This window comes from Camelus ferus, chromosome 6 (genome assembly GCF_009834535.1).
Source record: "Camelus ferus isolate YT-003-E chromosome 6, BCGSAC_Cfer_1.0, whole genome shotgun sequence".
Lineage (NCBI taxonomy): Eukaryota > Metazoa > Chordata > Mammalia > Artiodactyla > Camelidae > Camelus > Camelus ferus.
In genome coordinates, this window is record NC_045701.1 from 85,572,214 (window position 1) to 85,588,401 (window position 16,188).

At 49.6% G+C, this 16,188-nt stretch overlaps 1 protein-coding gene across 2 annotated transcripts in view; it reads right to left on the reverse strand.

Moving 5' to 3' along the window:
• CLMN (calmin) overlaps positions 1-16,188 on the reverse strand; it is a 113,126-nt gene that overhangs the window by 35,433 nt on the left and 61,505 nt on the right. For both annotated transcript variants that reach the window (XM_032482573.1, XM_032482574.1), the window contains exon 2: positions 3,356-3,417. In XM_032482573.1, the coding sequence (XP_032338464.1) occupies positions 3,356-3,417 (62 nt within the window). The remainder of the gene's footprint in view (positions 1-3,355; positions 3,418-16,188) is intronic.

The window sequence follows — 16,188 nt, forward strand, 5'->3', positions numbered from 1 at the left end:
TCAGTAAATGGCAGCCTGGCTCCCAGTTCACCTAGGCTCTTCCCTCTCCCTTTTCTGGGAGAAAAGGCCACTCTCCGCACAGGCTTTGGAGTGTGGAGGGGGCTTCGGTGCAGAAAGCTGGGCGCCCACTGCTTTCCCCTCTGACCTGGGGAGGCCGGAGGTCTAGGTGGACCTACACTGTACGGTGTCCATCAAGAGCTCGGCTGGACGTGGCCTGGAGTCTGCGGGGCCGGCTGGAACTTGTGGGTCAGGTGTTCCAGCACAGGGGTTTGCAAACCATGCTTCCCCGGAACCCTGGGCTTCAGGGAGCCCTCTGGGGGCAGAGGGGGTTGAAGAAAGAGGCTGACCTACGGCACTCCCCTCAGTCAGAGGTGCTCCGCTCTTATTGACCTTTCTTTAGGGTTCCAGGTAAGACTTTGCTTCAAAAAAGGTTTCTGCTCAAGGCAGCAACAAGCTTGATAAGTACTCCTTTACTGCAGTATGGTTAGGACTTACTTAAGACTAGGGGGACAGGGTCCAGGAACCTGCATCTTTAATCAGCCCTCCTCCTCAGCATGAATTCTACTTATTCTTTGGTATTGGGGCCTTCGGAATCATTAGAACAGTTAGGCTGGGGACTCCCTCTGCTCTTGGGTACAATGAAGGGGGTGTTCACACAGGAGACAGGAATAATGGGGGTGGGGGTGGGGGCAGCTGTCACCAGCCAGAAGGCCAGGGGTCAGGAAAAGCTTGGAAATCTTGGAGCTGTGGCCCAGCCACCCATTTCCTCTGGGAAGGCCTCTTTCCCATGAAAGCCCTGGAGGGTCCGGGTTTTCTTTCTTTATTAAGGAAGGTGGCATTTCCTTACGTCTTATACAAGCCCCCTCACCCCCAGTTAGTCAAAATACAGGGCGATTCCACCCACAGGTGCACAGAAAAGGGCTCTGCTTCAAGGGCAACAGCGACTTTGAACCAAAAGGCAAATTATTTTCTTTGCAAACTCCCCGCTGCTCCGGGGGAACATTCCAGGCCGAGCAGGCCGGCATCAGGTTACCGAGACGCTTACGGAAATGTTATTCCTGTTAACGCGAGGCAGAAACGCGAGGCCTGAACAAAACAGCCCCTGATAGATGGACTCGCAAAATTTCCAGTTACCAGCCCCGACCGTGGCCAAGACTTGCTTTGGGGTTGAAGCTGGAGAATAATTTCCATTGACAGTGTCTGTAAGCGCCTCAGCACGGCGGCGGCGGCAGCAGCAGCAGCAGCGAACGGGCCCTTGGCTGGCGTCCATCCTGCGAGGTGGCAGGAGGAAGAATTGAACCCACTCCAGTACAAACACTCCTCGGGGCCCCAGACGTTCCGTGGGCTTCATGGGCTTGGTATGGCCAAGTAAACAGCACCCCCAGGGGTTTCTTCATGATCTAACTCCTTCGGTAAATTAAGGAATTTTTCCAGAAGCCAGAGACTCAGTAAATATTTCTGACAGCCTTCAAATTGCAGTTAAGCCCACTTCCCCAAGGAGTCCCTGGGTTTCCTTTACATGAAAGGTTGCTCTTGAAAATCTCAAGGCTGGAAACACGGCTGTTAATTTTGCCCTGTTTATTGGCCATCAGTTTCAGGTGCTATCTGATTTATCCTGAGAGTGGGTGCTGCCCACCTGTCCCAAAAACGAGACAGAAGCATGGCCAAGGAGAAAATTCTGGATGCGATAAATGCTAACAGAAGTTCGTCTGGGGGGGTAAGCATGGGTGTCTGCTATTTGCTCTCTGTACTTTTCTGTATTTATTTTTTAATTAAAAAAAAAAAGAGAAAGAAATACACCATGGCTAAACTCTGTCCACCAGGAGGAATTTGCAGCCACCCTGACACACATCAGGCATTAATTTAGGAGTTCAGTGAACTCGGGTTTCGGGAACGGTTTTCCTTTTTTTCCAAAAATAACACTTCGCTTTATGAGCACTGCCGAAAATGCACCACGAGTCAAAACAACTGGCAAATGATTTACAATGCTTCATCCGTGATGTATACAGTCTTTCCCCGAAGAGTTCAGGCACCTCCTGGGTCGAGTGTGACCCATTCTACAGGTGGGGAGTGGAGGTGTGGGTGGTCAGGTGTCTGCTTGGGAAATATTTCAGGCCTCAAGTTTACACTACGCGAATCCGAATTTCGGTCAAGAGCTCCACTTCCTAAAAACCACATTTATTTTCTCTGCTTTCTAATCACTTCAGTGATTTCCTCTAAGAACCTTTCTTTGGGGTTAACTCTAAGGGCGGTCAATAGTTACTCTTGCACCTTTTAAGAGGAGAGGAGAAATGAAAATACACACACTTCAACTCACTGAAGTGGGGTACTTGAACACTACCAGCTTTAAAAAGAAATGAGACTCCTGGCTCGGTCTCAGAGAACCAGATAGTGACATTTAAGAAGATGTGAAGTGAGTAAAATGAATCCTGGTAAGCCAGCTTTCTTATGAAGAGAAAAATAATCTCTCCTCCCCCTAGCCACAGGCAATTTAGAATGTTCTCAGTCTGGGGGTGAACCTAGGGGTGAGGAGGGTTTGAATTTCTGTTTATTTATCCACTTCCCGTCCTGTCCCTCCTCTGCTGCTCTTCCTTGTGTCTGCTTCTCAGGAGCAGCTGGTTCAGCTGCTTTCGTTTTAAGAGAAGCCTGCAGACAAAATGCGGTTTAAAACTGCCTGCCCAGAGAATGTTAGAGAAAAAAAAGTGGGGGGGGGGCAGGGAGAAGAGGGGCCCCTAAGTTGGATTCGCAGGGGAAGCCAGGGAAGCCATGTAACGCGTCTCAAAGCTTCTGCTTCCTCATCTGTAACAGGATGGGGTAGGGGCAAATGATGGGGCTTGCCTTGAGGACTAGAGGAGAGCTGTGATGCCCTCAGCAGGGTGCCCGATGCACCCAAAGGGGCAGGTAACACTGTTGATCACTAGCAGCATTGGATGATTAGCCAGGGAGTCTGGCTTTGGTAAAAAATGTCAGAAGGTCTTGCTTAAATCAACCCAAATATCTATAAATGGCTCTTAATGAGAGCCTCCCTGACCCCCAGACTGGAAGTCAAGATACCTACCCCTGACCTCGTGTTTGGGCTGCTCAACAATGAACATCTTCCAGCTTTTGCTATTGACTCCTTCCCCAGCTAGAGGGATGACCCCACGGGGACAGAACCGTGTCTTACTTACCTTTGTGGTACCAGCACTAAGCTTGATCTAGGCAACAAGAATGTACTCAGCAGACATTCAAATGAATGAATGAAAAACAACAACACAGCAACACAGAGCCCCCACTTCTCCTCACCGCCCTGCTCAACTGTGCACTCAGTCACGGAGGAATCTATCCCTTAACATGAACCCAATGCCCCGCTTACCTTCTCCAGATGTAAATTTATCCATCGAGTAAAAGTCCTCTTCTGCACAGTCTCCCTCTCAACTGTAAACAAAGAAATGCCATTAGCTGGGTGAAAAGAACTGCCTGCAAAATCCCACCCTCCTCTTCCCAAGGGGAGAGTCTAAGGAACTTGCATAGGATGGAGAGCTCCGAAGGTCCCATGTATGGAGGGAGCCCTCCCTGGAAGGGAGTTGGCAAGCGGAAGAGGGGTGGCAAGGTTCCACCTAGATTCCATTTTCTCCAGCCCAAGCCTGAGTATCTTAAATAGATTAAATCCCCACAAATTCAGAAACACAGAACGAAATGTTCTACACAAGCTAATGGGAGCGTTTGGGCAGTGGATGCTCCAGCTTGAGGAGTGCCAGTGGGAAGATGCAAGTTCAAAGCACAAGGTGATGGTGCTGCACACCTGCCTGGCAGTAGTGATGGGTCAGAGTTGCTGGGATGGAGGAGAGACTGGGTAAGGCGGATGGGAGGTCAGTGACTAGGTACTGGGAAGGGATTTTGGAGTGTGTGGGGAAAAGGATTTGCTAGTCCTGGCTTGGACTCTTAGCTCTGTCACCTCCCAGCTTTGTGCCCTTGGGCCAATCATCAGTCCCCTTGCCTGATCTGCCCCATGAAGAATAAGGAGTGGCTCACTTCAGGTGGCAGTAAGATACCTGCCATCCTGTAGGTCAAGCCCAACACAGTTCTGTTACAATGGCTCCTCATTTTTTTTCTTTGTAGCTATTATCTTTAGAGCCAGGGAATACTTTGCACCCTCCAGGAGGGAAGAGTTCTGCAGAGCCCCAGGGAGCAGGGAGGACGCCAACCAGACACAGATCCTGTCTCCCAGGGGACAGCATTTCCCAAACAAGTTTCTTAGGCAAGACCTTTCCTTGTCAAGGGTTATTGCCATCTCTCTATCCAGCACTAAATGTCTCCTGGACACTTTGTTTCCATTAATCTTTAAACCTGACACTGCCTGCAAAGGAGAAACTATTATATTACAGATGAACAAAATGGGGCTCAGAGAGGTACCACATTTGACCCAGGCATCAGCTGGAGGGAGACAGAGGTGGGCATCACCCCCAGGTCTGCCAGCCCCTCATCAGCCAGCATCCTGGGAATGGAAAGGCTTGGGTTTGAATTCTAGCTCTTCAGATAGTTCTGACAAAAAGGCATCTGCAGTAGTGATAATGATTTAAAAAAATATTTATTGAGTACTTGCCATGCTGCAGGTACCCAACTCTGCACTTTACATGCATTCACTTTTAATTCTTCCTACAATCCTCAGAGGGAGGGGTTCTTATACCTTCAGATGGGAAAACTGGGGCACTTGCCCAGCATCACAGTTAGTAAGGGTATTGTTCCCATTTTACAGGTGAATAAACTGAGGATCAAAGAGCTAGTAAGCCACAAACGTGGGACTTGGAACTAGATTCTGTGCTTTTCCTGCTTCTTCTCGAGGGCTCTTAGGCATCAGCTGGCTTGGCGCCCTGGGACCCGGAGGGAGTTCCCGCAATGGGTGGTGATGCCCGTGCCTGGGTCTGGGTGCTCCGTGGACCGCAGCCCCCGCAGCTCAAGCCGCTGTGCCTCTCAGGAAGCTTCCTGGAAATGTCGGAGCCAGATGACTCTTAAATGACTAAGTTCTGGATTTCAACATATTGGAAGAACATATCACATCTGCTTAAAACCATTTCACTTTTCTTTAGCAATAAGAAAATGAGAGGCCATTTATCTCCTGGCAGAGGAAAAAAAAGGCTATGGTTTTCTGTAACAACTGTGGTTCTTTTTTCCTCTCAGCCTCGTTATTAGGTAGATAGTGATGCCCATAAATCAAATTTTAATATTGTGCCTTTCAGTCTTTTTAATTGAAGAGCCAGCAGACAATAATTATGCACTTAGGTCCTTTTTATTTTTTTTCATTGTCCTCTTTTTCTGTAAGGGAAGGTCACTGGCTAGTAGGCATAAGGATTAGATATCTAATTCCAGTAAAATGTGTTTCGTGGGTGGAGAGAGGTGAGGAAAGGGAAAGAAGCTGATACAAACGAGGCAGGGAGGGGGCACTGGCTGGGGGCCACAAGTCACAGAGTCTCAGAACTTTCCAGAAGACGGAGAGACCTTTCTGCCTCTGCCGCTTTTTCCATACGATGGGTCTTCCCCGTTTAGGGTCTGTCCCACTGTTGATGGAACTTGGGCTATTTCCGGTTTTTCACCGTGTTGAGCAGCACAGCAACCAGCAACCTCGCACAAGCGCCCTGGCATGTGGTTCTCTGCACAAACGTGTGAACGTATTTCTTACGCTTGACGACTAACAGTGGAAGTGCTGGGGCTTAGTAGCAGGCACATTTAAAAGTTTAATAGCTACTTCCAAACTGCCCTCCCCAAAGGCTGTCCCAGTTTATACCTTCACCCCCACCTGTCTTTAAACAAGTTTATGGGGACTGTAAAGTATTTACACACACATTCAAACACTCAGGCTGGTTTCTCCATATGGCTTCAGAGAGAGCAAAGTCTGTCTCCTGCAACAGAAGTGCATTCAGCGAAAGCCTGCGAGAACCCGGCTTAGGCTGCTAGTGGAACTGTGTGGAGGGGTGTGAATGAGGAAGTGGGAGTCTGTCTATATACGCCTCATCTATCCGTCCATCCACTCACCCTTCCACCCACCCATCATTCCACCCATCCATCCACCCAGCTGACACTTATTCAGCGATTACCACTTGCTGGGAACTACGCCCGACCCTGTCGGCAAAATCAAAATGAAGAATTAAGCATTCATGGAATCTGTACTCTAAGAATTCACAGCCAAGTAGGAGAGAGAAAACATGGATGCCCCAGGCACCTAAGCAAGGAGAAATCAATTAGAAATTTCCAGGGCCGGCTGATGGGATGGGAAAGGTGATCTCGGAGTCCGTGGGCAACTCCTCCGGGGCCCCTCAGAGGATCCCCTGTTAGAAGTGTGACACACGGGGGACCCCGCGGGGGACCCTGAAAGGCGAAGACAGCATTACAGCCCCACCCTGCTCCACAACCAACCTCTGGGTGGCTTCATTTCCATTCCAGCCAAGGCCAGTGGGTGAATCTGGGCACAAATCAACTTCGAGAGCAGAGCAGAACCATGGGAGGGCAAGGCGAGGTCTGAAGATACTAGGGGATCCCGTGAGACTAGACCACAAATAGCAGATGAGTTCCAAACTGAAATAGAGTATGGAGACCCTGTTTTCTGGATCTGAAACTGGGACACGTCGCTCAATACACTGGAGAGAAACAGTGCGAGAACTTCGCCTGCCCCAGAACACCCACCTGAGAGCCACACGCCCTTAAACCGTTAGCTGTGCGACCTTGGGCAAGTTCAGAACTTTCAAAACACCTCTGCCTCAGTCTCCCCTCTGCAGAATGAGGATAACTGTGCCTCCCTTGCAGGAATCCTGGGATCCGCCTGAAAGGCATCCTCAACGGCTGTCCCAGAAGGGCCACCTCCCCTGGCCCGTCGGCACACCGCGTGCCCTTGGGTATTTTGCGTCTGGTGTCTCGACATGCAGGTCTGACCCCTTTCACGGCTTCTCCATTTCCAAATACCCACCCCCACCCCGCCGGCCGTTTCTACTTCTGGTCTGCCAAGACTATAAACTTTATATAGTTTCCATAAATCCAACGGCCCCTTTTTTCCACGGCACCTATCACGTTGTAAAGGCGTAGGAAACCATTGCTCGGGAAGGGTCTGGCCTTCTCATGGAGGGTTTGAGGGGCCCGATGTGGGTTTACTGGGCAACATCAGAGTAATAACAGTGCTGTAAAATCACCATCCCGGCTCGGCCCGGCCCGGCTGGCCAGGGTGCCCGAGCGCCGGGCAGCGTGGAGGAGCAGGAGGGGCTTGGCAGGCCCGGGACTCCGGGGACCCAAAGGGAGGCCCAGCCTCCTGGCTCAACGCCATTGTCCCACATTCCCAGGCATGACTTGGGCCCCTGGCTTTGCCAAGAACAGACAATTTGAAAATGGGAGGTGTGACATTCCTTCCTCCTCACTGGCAGGCTCAGGACCTGGAGGCCACAGAGAGAGGGATACTGGCTCGGGAAGTTAAAAATCAATTTGTTTACACTTGTGGCCTTCTGGCCGTAAGTCCACATTTCCCTCAAACCTACTTCCTAGACAATATTTCCTGCGATACTTCTGCCCTTCCCGCCTATGGGAAAGGCTTGATGGCTCTATCTGTTGATGGAAATATATGCTCATTATAAAAAATTAAAACGATATAGGAAAGCATAGAGAAATAGATCTAAAATCTCTTGAAATCTCATTGCACCCAGAGATCATCACTATTGACATTTTAACAACCATCCACCTAGAACCACACACACACACACACACACACACACACAGGCTCAGAGTTCACACCTGTAGGTGCTCATGTGCACGACTCCAACACGATCAGCTAACAATATGGCATTTCTCAAAGTGTGGCCCACGGATCCCTAATGCCAAAAACTTCTGGAGTGCCAGTTAAAAAGCTAACTCCTGACCACCTCCTGACTCCCACTCTCTGGGGCCGGGGCCTGGGAATCTGAATTGAACCAGCTTGGGGCTGACAACAGTACAGGGCTGGAGAACCCGGGTCTTACTGGGAAGAGAGACAAGTGACAGACTCCTTGGTCACCTTGGGCAGAAGAGAGAAGGTGACGGGGCGTCACCTGGTGTAGGAGGAAAGATCCAGTGTTCTGGAGCCAGGCCCTTGGGCTCCCGCAGACCCTAAGATGGGGGCGCAGATACCACCCGGGGCTCGCTGTGACTGTTAGGTGCAGCACTGCCTACTGGCACCGACGACAAATAAGTCCTGTTCTTTCCTTCCTTGTCCGAATGGCTCTGCCTGGTGATGCTTTAGTCGCTAAATTCACACAGTTGCTCTGAATCCGAGCTCACCCAGGAGGACCGCGGAGCAGAACGCCCACTGGGGAGGTTCATTCTTTGATGGCCATCCTGATGGGTCAGCAAGGAGCACGCGTTTCTAGCTGCAGGGGCGCTGCCCAGGCGGGAGGAGGGAGGCAGCTGGGGCCTCATCCCTAGGAGCTGGAAGACCCGATCCCAGGGCGGGCACAACGTGAGGGCTGAACAAACGCAGCTGTTGTCCTTGCTAAGCTCTGGTGAGATGCTGAACTTTTCTGAGGTTGAGTTTCTTTTCTGTACACTAGAGACAATGCCTCCCTCAACCAGAAGAGATGATGATGGTTCTGTGTGTGTGTGTGTGGGGGGGGGGACAGGGACACAGAGGAGCCCAGTAAACAGACTCATCCCTTCTTATAATTCGTGGCGCCTCAGGGACATACACGTGGGCCCTACAGACCCCCTTTCTGTAGGGATGGGGTGTGGCTACCCTGGCAACAGCTGGTGGTGTCTCCCCATCTCCAGTGGTGGGGTCACCGAGGGCAAAGGCTCCCCCGATCCCCGTCCAGGAAGGTAGGGCAGGCAGGGTGGCAGGAGGTGCCACACTTAAGGTTTACTCCTGTTTTGTGCAGGGGGCAAGACCCTGGCACCCGTCGACTCCCATGCCCCAGGCCTCGTTTGCTGCGAAGCACGGTCCTGAACAGAGGGCCATCTCAGCTCTAGGAAAGCCACAGCCCCTGCTGGGGACAACCTCGAGGGGTTCCTCTGATAGCAACCTGGTCCACACATCTCTTGCCCAATCTTGTACTGAGTGACCTCCTGAGAAGTTTACCTACACTTTCCCAAGCTTGGTCTGAGCTGACCTCCTCCACTGTCTGGGATGCCCATTCCCCTCCCTTGCCAAATACTCTTTTTTTTTCCTCCATGGCTCAGACCCTCTCTCATTCTCAGTGCCTCCCTGGCTCCCTTCAGCCATGCCACCTCACCCCTCTCTCTGAAGAGCTGGGGATCTTCAACCCGGGATGCAGACGCCTCTCTCTCCTGGCCACACAGCCACCAGACCACACAGGGGCCCCCGCTGCCCCGCGGACAGTGCACAGAGAAGCCAGCCCTCGGGTGGCCCCCGCCTGCCCCTGCCTCCCTCCAAGCCTGCAGGACCCCCAGGAGCCCGCAGCCGCCCCGAGAAGAGGCCGGGCCCCCGCTCCGTGGTTTTACTCCTTTGCCCGTCTTTCAACACCTCCCAGAAACACAACCTCATTACATGGCCCCATGCTGGTTCACTTGAGAAATAAAACTCAGAAACAAATTAAACGGCAATTTCTTTTTAAATAGGAGAGGAGCCAGGCTTCAGGAATACCAGGCCAACGGCCTTTGGTTCCGACTCCTGGGGACCACGTCCCCCCATCGGCTCTGGCAGGTATTAAAGCCAAGGCCTCCATGTGGTTTGCACCAGTGGTGATTTTGCATTTAATTTCCTTTGTTTTTCCTCCCCCAGTGTTTGCTCTGACCCAAGTCTCTTTTATCGAGATTTCGGTAATAAAATGCAAAACCCTCCTTGGGACCACAAGCCGAGCCGCATGCAACTGCTACAAGTAAGTGTGCAGCAAAGTGGCAGAGAGCTGGCGGGGCCCTCTCACCCTCTCTCTGGCTCCTCCGCTGCCTTCGCCTCTGTCCCTTGTGCAGCCGGGGATGCCCCAATGGGCACCTGGACCAAGAGTGAGTACCTGCTCCAGCCGGCGCAAACCAGTGGTCTCCCCAGTATGCACCGGTAGAGACTCAAATAAAACGGCCAAGCTCATTCGAATGGGGGACTTAAATCCGATTCTCTCACATGTCCCAGAGGCCACCAATTAACATACCACGTCCTGCCCCGCCAAGCCCCTGCTTCTCAGCTGCTCCAAAACACATAACCCTTGGGCTCCAAAGAGCTAGTCCCAATTACACACCAAATTAAGTTTTAAGCTATAGATGTATGTATGCACATACAGGGTCGGTGTCTGTAAGTAAAATAGAAAAATAAACCCACTCTAGTTTTTTCTGTGAGTGATTCTGTCTAATCTCAGTGCTCAACCTCAGTCCACCTTGATTTACGACAGATGACGCCAGCCAGCCATAAAAACCGAGCTTAGGAAAAGGAATTTTAACATCCATCCAGATGGGGAGACCAGGTGACATGACCAAGCCAGGCCGACTGGCCAGACGTGTCCAGCTGAAACAGAGACAGGGGACTTGGGTCATGCTAGACAGATCATTCACACACCCATCCAGGAAGCAGAGGCATTGGTGCCTAAACTAAACCGTGGAAAATAAGATGTGGACCCCGTCCTTAGGGGCTTCCTTTGCTAGGTCCCACAAGGAAGGATGGAGAGAGGGAGAGAGGGAGATGGAGGGGCGGAAAGTAGGAAGGAAGGGAAACAAGATAGAAACATATTCTCTTCACATCCATAGAGACTCACTTCATGGACCCCTCATCCTGTGATTCCTGGGGGACCACAAATTTTGGTGGTTTTTTTTTTAATACCAGAGTTTTTGCAAAAGTATCCTGGTGTCTGAATACTGATGTGAGTAACTTCTAAAGCAGTGTTTTCCAAGTCACATTCTGCAGAGTACTAGTTCTAAGAGGCCTCTCACAAGAGGAGTGTGATAAATCTGGGAAGTAGCTCATTCTCTGTTTCCACTCATGACTATGATTAGTATTTTCAAGGCTCTGATAAGTCCTGCAATGAAGACATTTGTTTAACTTGGTCTAAATCAAGCTCCTTTGAAGCCAGATCCCTCCTCTGCATAAAACTGATCACAGATATCAGAGTCTACAAGATCCTTGTAGAGCCTCACAGCCAGTAAACTAGGCAGCCACACTGCCTGGGACAGAGATCAATCACCATGTGTGTTTGCCAAAACCTGTTATATTTCCCAGCTTCCTTTGCAGGTGGTGGGGGCCTCACAGGCTGCGTTCCGGCTGACAGAATGTGGGTAGCAGGCCACTTTCAGACAAGGCCTGGACAATCCTCCATGCCTTGTGACCACTACACGGGGGCGATGCCAAAGATGTAGAGGAGGACGGAGTCGCAGGAGGGAAGGAGTCTGGACTCCCAAGTGCCCCTGGGGACAAGTACCGCCTGATGAGGGACACCACTGCTGAACTGTTGAGTGGTGAGAAACACACCCTCTTGAGTAAAGCCACAGTCATTTGCGGGATGCTATTACAGCAGCTGCCCACCCTGGCTTACGCCTGTCTTAAGTGAGAAGCAGCCCCTAACCCTGTGCAAAGGAGGGAGGGGTCAAGGGAAGAGGGCAACATTTTTGCAGGCACAGTGAAGAGACCCTGCACCTGCCTCTGAGTTCTCACAACCTCGACTGGCGAGCGATGGTGCTTGCCGTGCCGACGAGGAAAGTCTCAGAGAAGGACAATGACCTGCCCCGGTCGGAACAGCCGAAGGAAGAGTTGAGTCTGGTGACAGTGAGCCAGGACCCTCTCCACAGCACCACGCTGGGCTGCTTGGACCCTTCGAAACCAACATCTTATTCAAGAACCTTCATGAAGAATCTGCTCCCTGCCCAGGTGCTCAACTGCAGAATAAAAGTTGACCTGGTGTTTTGTCCCCAGAGTTAAACAGTCCTAATAAGAGTTAGCTTGACTTTTGGGGTTCTTCTATTTTTAAAAAAGGAGATTAAAACACTCAACTGCATACAAATGCCCTTGATTAGCATTTTTGAGCACATCTGTCTTTAACAAAGCCCCACACTCACCTTTCAAATACTAATGCTTTTATGTACATGCAAAGGCCAATCAGTCGCGAGATTCTCTAGAATTAGGGTGACCAACTGTCCCCGTGTGCCCTGGACTGAGTGGGGGATCTCAGCAGACACAGGACTTTCAGGGCTAAAGCTGGGACGGTTCCAGGCAAACCAGGATGAGCTGGTCATTCTAGGCAGCAGACGCTGGGAGGGGACAGCACTGGGAGGGGCAGAAGGCCCCAACGACCACATGGGAGGAAAAGACAGTGTAAGGCAAGGTGGTTAATATCTACTTTAAATGCCAGGGACAGAACAAACCCTGAAATTCCCATTTACAAATTTTACCTGCCAATGCAAAGGGACACCAGCGTGAATTTAAATTCCTACCCTGAGCAGGAGAGGTAACACTGGAAGCTATGATGGGGAAAGGCAAGAGGTGTCACATTCTTCTGGAGCTGGAAGTGTCACCAACATTTCATGTTAATTATTAGCCTGAGAACTGAGAGGCTGCCAGTGGGACAAATCTGAATGCTGCACACACCATGGCTCCTTTCTGAAATGCATTTGTTTGAAGACAGACAAAAGCCATCTACATACACAGACCATCCAAATGTACACATCCGTGCACATCCGTGTGCGTGCATGCCTGAGTCTGTATCCACACACACACACGCGCACACACACACACACAACCTCAAGGTCATGTGGACAGGTGCCTTCAACCTTCTTCAGGGACTTTAATCTCCCAAGGTCACTGGAGGGATTCTAGTCATTGCAGGTCTCTTATATGCCACCAGCCACAAGGGTTCAGACCTCAAGGGCCTCACTCTGACACAGAGGTCAAGGTCATTGCCACTGGGTAGAGACCCTGTAGGATGGCAAAGTCCAGTTTTGTAATCTTGAAAAATCCGTGGAGACTAGACCCGTGATTCTCAACCCTAGCTGCACAGGACAGCCGCCTGGGGAAACTCGAAAAAAAAGCGATGCCTGGGCTCCACTCCAGGTTAACTGAAGCTGAATCCTGGGGGGCGGGGCCCAGGCATCTGCATTTTTAAAGCTCCCTAGGTGATCCTGACACTGCACCAGGGCTGAAAACCACTGCTCCAGGCCAGGAGTTGGCAAATTTTTCTTGTCAAGGGCCAGACAGTGAATGTTTTGGACTTCGCGGGCCATATGGTCTCTGGGAACGAGTCCACTCGGTGGCCGTGGTGGAAAGCAGCCTTGGCTGTCCAGAAATGGGCATGGCTGGGCTCCACTAAAAACTCTCTTTATAGGAACAGGTGGTGGCGCCCGTTTGCCAAGCCCTGCTCTAGACTTCACGAGCCCCACTGCCTGATTCCAGCAGCCATTCTCCATCTTGCTGGTGGCCATTACCATCACGGCCCAACTTTTAAAAGTCAGTTTGGGGCTTCTGGAGCAAGAGGCTGTTTGCATTCTGTTTACTGCTTAAGGAAAGCAAAGAGCAGTGGTGGGGTGGATGGGGCAGAAGGTGTGTGGGGAATAAAAGCAGCAGAAAAACCGAGTGTCTGGTCCATGCAAGTCAGAGAAATCCACTTGGATTTTCTCCTCCCATCCCTGAAACCAGTTAGAAAAATCAGTTGGGCAACCAGACTTTTAAGGAAATCTTGCCTTTGTTTTCTGTCTTCAGCAACTGGCCTTTTGCAAACCAGGTCTTATCACTGAGCCTCTCCCTCCTCACCCCCTGCTAAATGTCCACTTTGTCTAAAGACTCCAAGGGAGCTCGGAGAAGAAAAACAACCCCAAGCCATCAACCCTTTTCCTTCTTCTTTTGAAAAGTTTAAATGGAAACAGGTAAGAAAAAACTACACACAGCTACTCGTAGGTAAAATTTCTCAGTAGATTACATTTTGTTCAAGGAGAGTCGTCTTCTCCCCCATTTTCTCGGCACCACAAGGAACCCAGAATTATCCTGTCCACCAGGGCACTCAGCAGTCCACTGTTCTGGTTGGAGAGGCCCTTAAATACCCAAAGTAGCTTCTCATCCAACACTGCCGTCAAGGTATTCATACAGTCCACTTGAATGCCTCCCAGGACGAGGTGCTCACTACCTCTCTGAAATCAGGCTTCCATGATCTCCAAGCTTGCCTTGAGGAAAAGAGAAAAGTTCCATGGGTACCACAGTTAGGAGTTAGAGGATGACAGGTTTTGGTCTGACATCAGAAAGTGAGGCCATTCAGAGCTGACCAATGGAGAATGGGATACCTGGAGAGATCAGATATTGCCTGTTCTTCAAACCTTAACATTTTAGAGAAAAACTAAAAACACACAGATACTCTGCGATTCTGGCTAGAACGCCCTAGTGAATGTCTTTTTCAGGCTGCCAGAAAATCTGTTGGAAGAAGGTTTTGCTATCTCTTTAAAAAACTACAGTAATTCCTCCAACCAGAAATGCTATGAAAATGAATCCTTGTCACAGGTTGGTCAAGGGTGAATTTTTACTTGAAAATAAACCTGTACATTTATTTAGATGAAAACACACTAATCCACTAACAGAAAGGACATCCTATCACCAACAGATTCTTGATCAGGTTCTTAGTACAAAGGGGCAGAGGCCACTGCAAATGCTGAGGTTTTCCCCTTCGGGGGCAACAAGGAATCTCATAACCAGTTCAATTTCCTTTTTCACTTTGCTGTCAGGAAATTCACCATTAAACTTGAAGCCCAAGTTTAACGATGAGTGGAACTGTGGCCTGCATGTCTAGATACAAATTTTCCACTGGACTTCAATTTTTACAAAAATATTACAGTTGTCCCTCAGTATCTGTGGGGGATTGATTTCAGGACCTCCATGGATAACAAAATCTGGGGATGCTCAAGGCCCGTATATAAAACAGTGTCATATTTGCATCTAACTTAGACACATCTTCCCATATACTTTAAATCATCTCTAAATTACTTATAAGACCTAATTAATGTAAATGCATTGTACATGCAATGTAACCACAGATAACACATATTCAAAAATTTTTTTCCATAAAGTTTCAAAAAACACAACTTAAATAGTTGCCCCCATGGCAAATTCAAGTTTTGCTTTTTGAAACTTTTTGGAAATTTTTCTTTTTTCTTGGAATATGTGTTACCTCTGGTTAGTTGAATCCATGGATGCAGAACCCAGAAACAAAGGGTCACCTGATTTTGATACAGATTCTTTTGCTTATAAACTTCTCAACTTTATTTTGTGGATCACGTAAACTATACTAAATGTTTTTGTTCAAGAAAGGAAGGTATAATAAATGAATGAACAGACACATAAATGAGTAAATCGGTAAGTAAACAGAGTGATCTGTACATGGTTGCTACCCGCCCCCTGCCCATGCCCGGTGCGTAAGTATAGATGCTTATTGAATGAATGCATGAATGAACGGAAAGCCCCCCTACCAGTCTGCCCATTGCATCTGGCCTCCCAAACCACCACGCCCATCCTGATGCGGCCTGGATCACTCACTTCCCAGCTGTGACCCTCATCTCTAATCTGTCCATCTAATCTCACCATTTGTTGGTGGCTCTAGGAACAAAAACTAGGTCTTCTCTCTTTTTTGTTCCCTTTTTTGCTTATGGTTTTGCTCGGGCTGTTGATATGAGCTACAGCCTCAGGTAGAATCCACGGGACTGAACCGAGAGAGCCTGGATGAAGATACCCAGGAATCAGTATGGGACCAGCTCTGCGGTGCGCTGGCCCGAGGGGCTTGAGACCGCCCGTCTCTGGAGGGACAGACCACCATGGCTCTGTCAGTGGGAGCTGGATCTGGAGCCTTCCCAGGCCAGCATCTTCTCCGCCCAGGTTCAGGTCCCAAGGAACAAGCCTGACTGCATGAGGACCATCACCTGCACACAGTTCCCAGGGGCCACGATGGGCCCGGGTTTGGCATCTTGGCACTTGGCTTAAATGAACAGCCAGTTGAGATGCTGTGTGTATAGAACACAAACTTATGGTTACCAAAGGGGAAGAGGGGGAGGGATAAACTGGGGATTTGGGATTAACAGATACACACGACTATATATAAAATAGATAAACAACAAGGACCTGCTGTAGAGCACAGGGAACTAATTCAATATTGTGTAATAACCTATAATGGAAAAGAATCTGAAAAAGAATACATATGTGTATACCTGGATCACTTTGCTGTGCACCTGAAACACTGTAAATCAACTATATTTTAATTAAAAAAAAACCCCTAGTGTGTGTAAAACCAC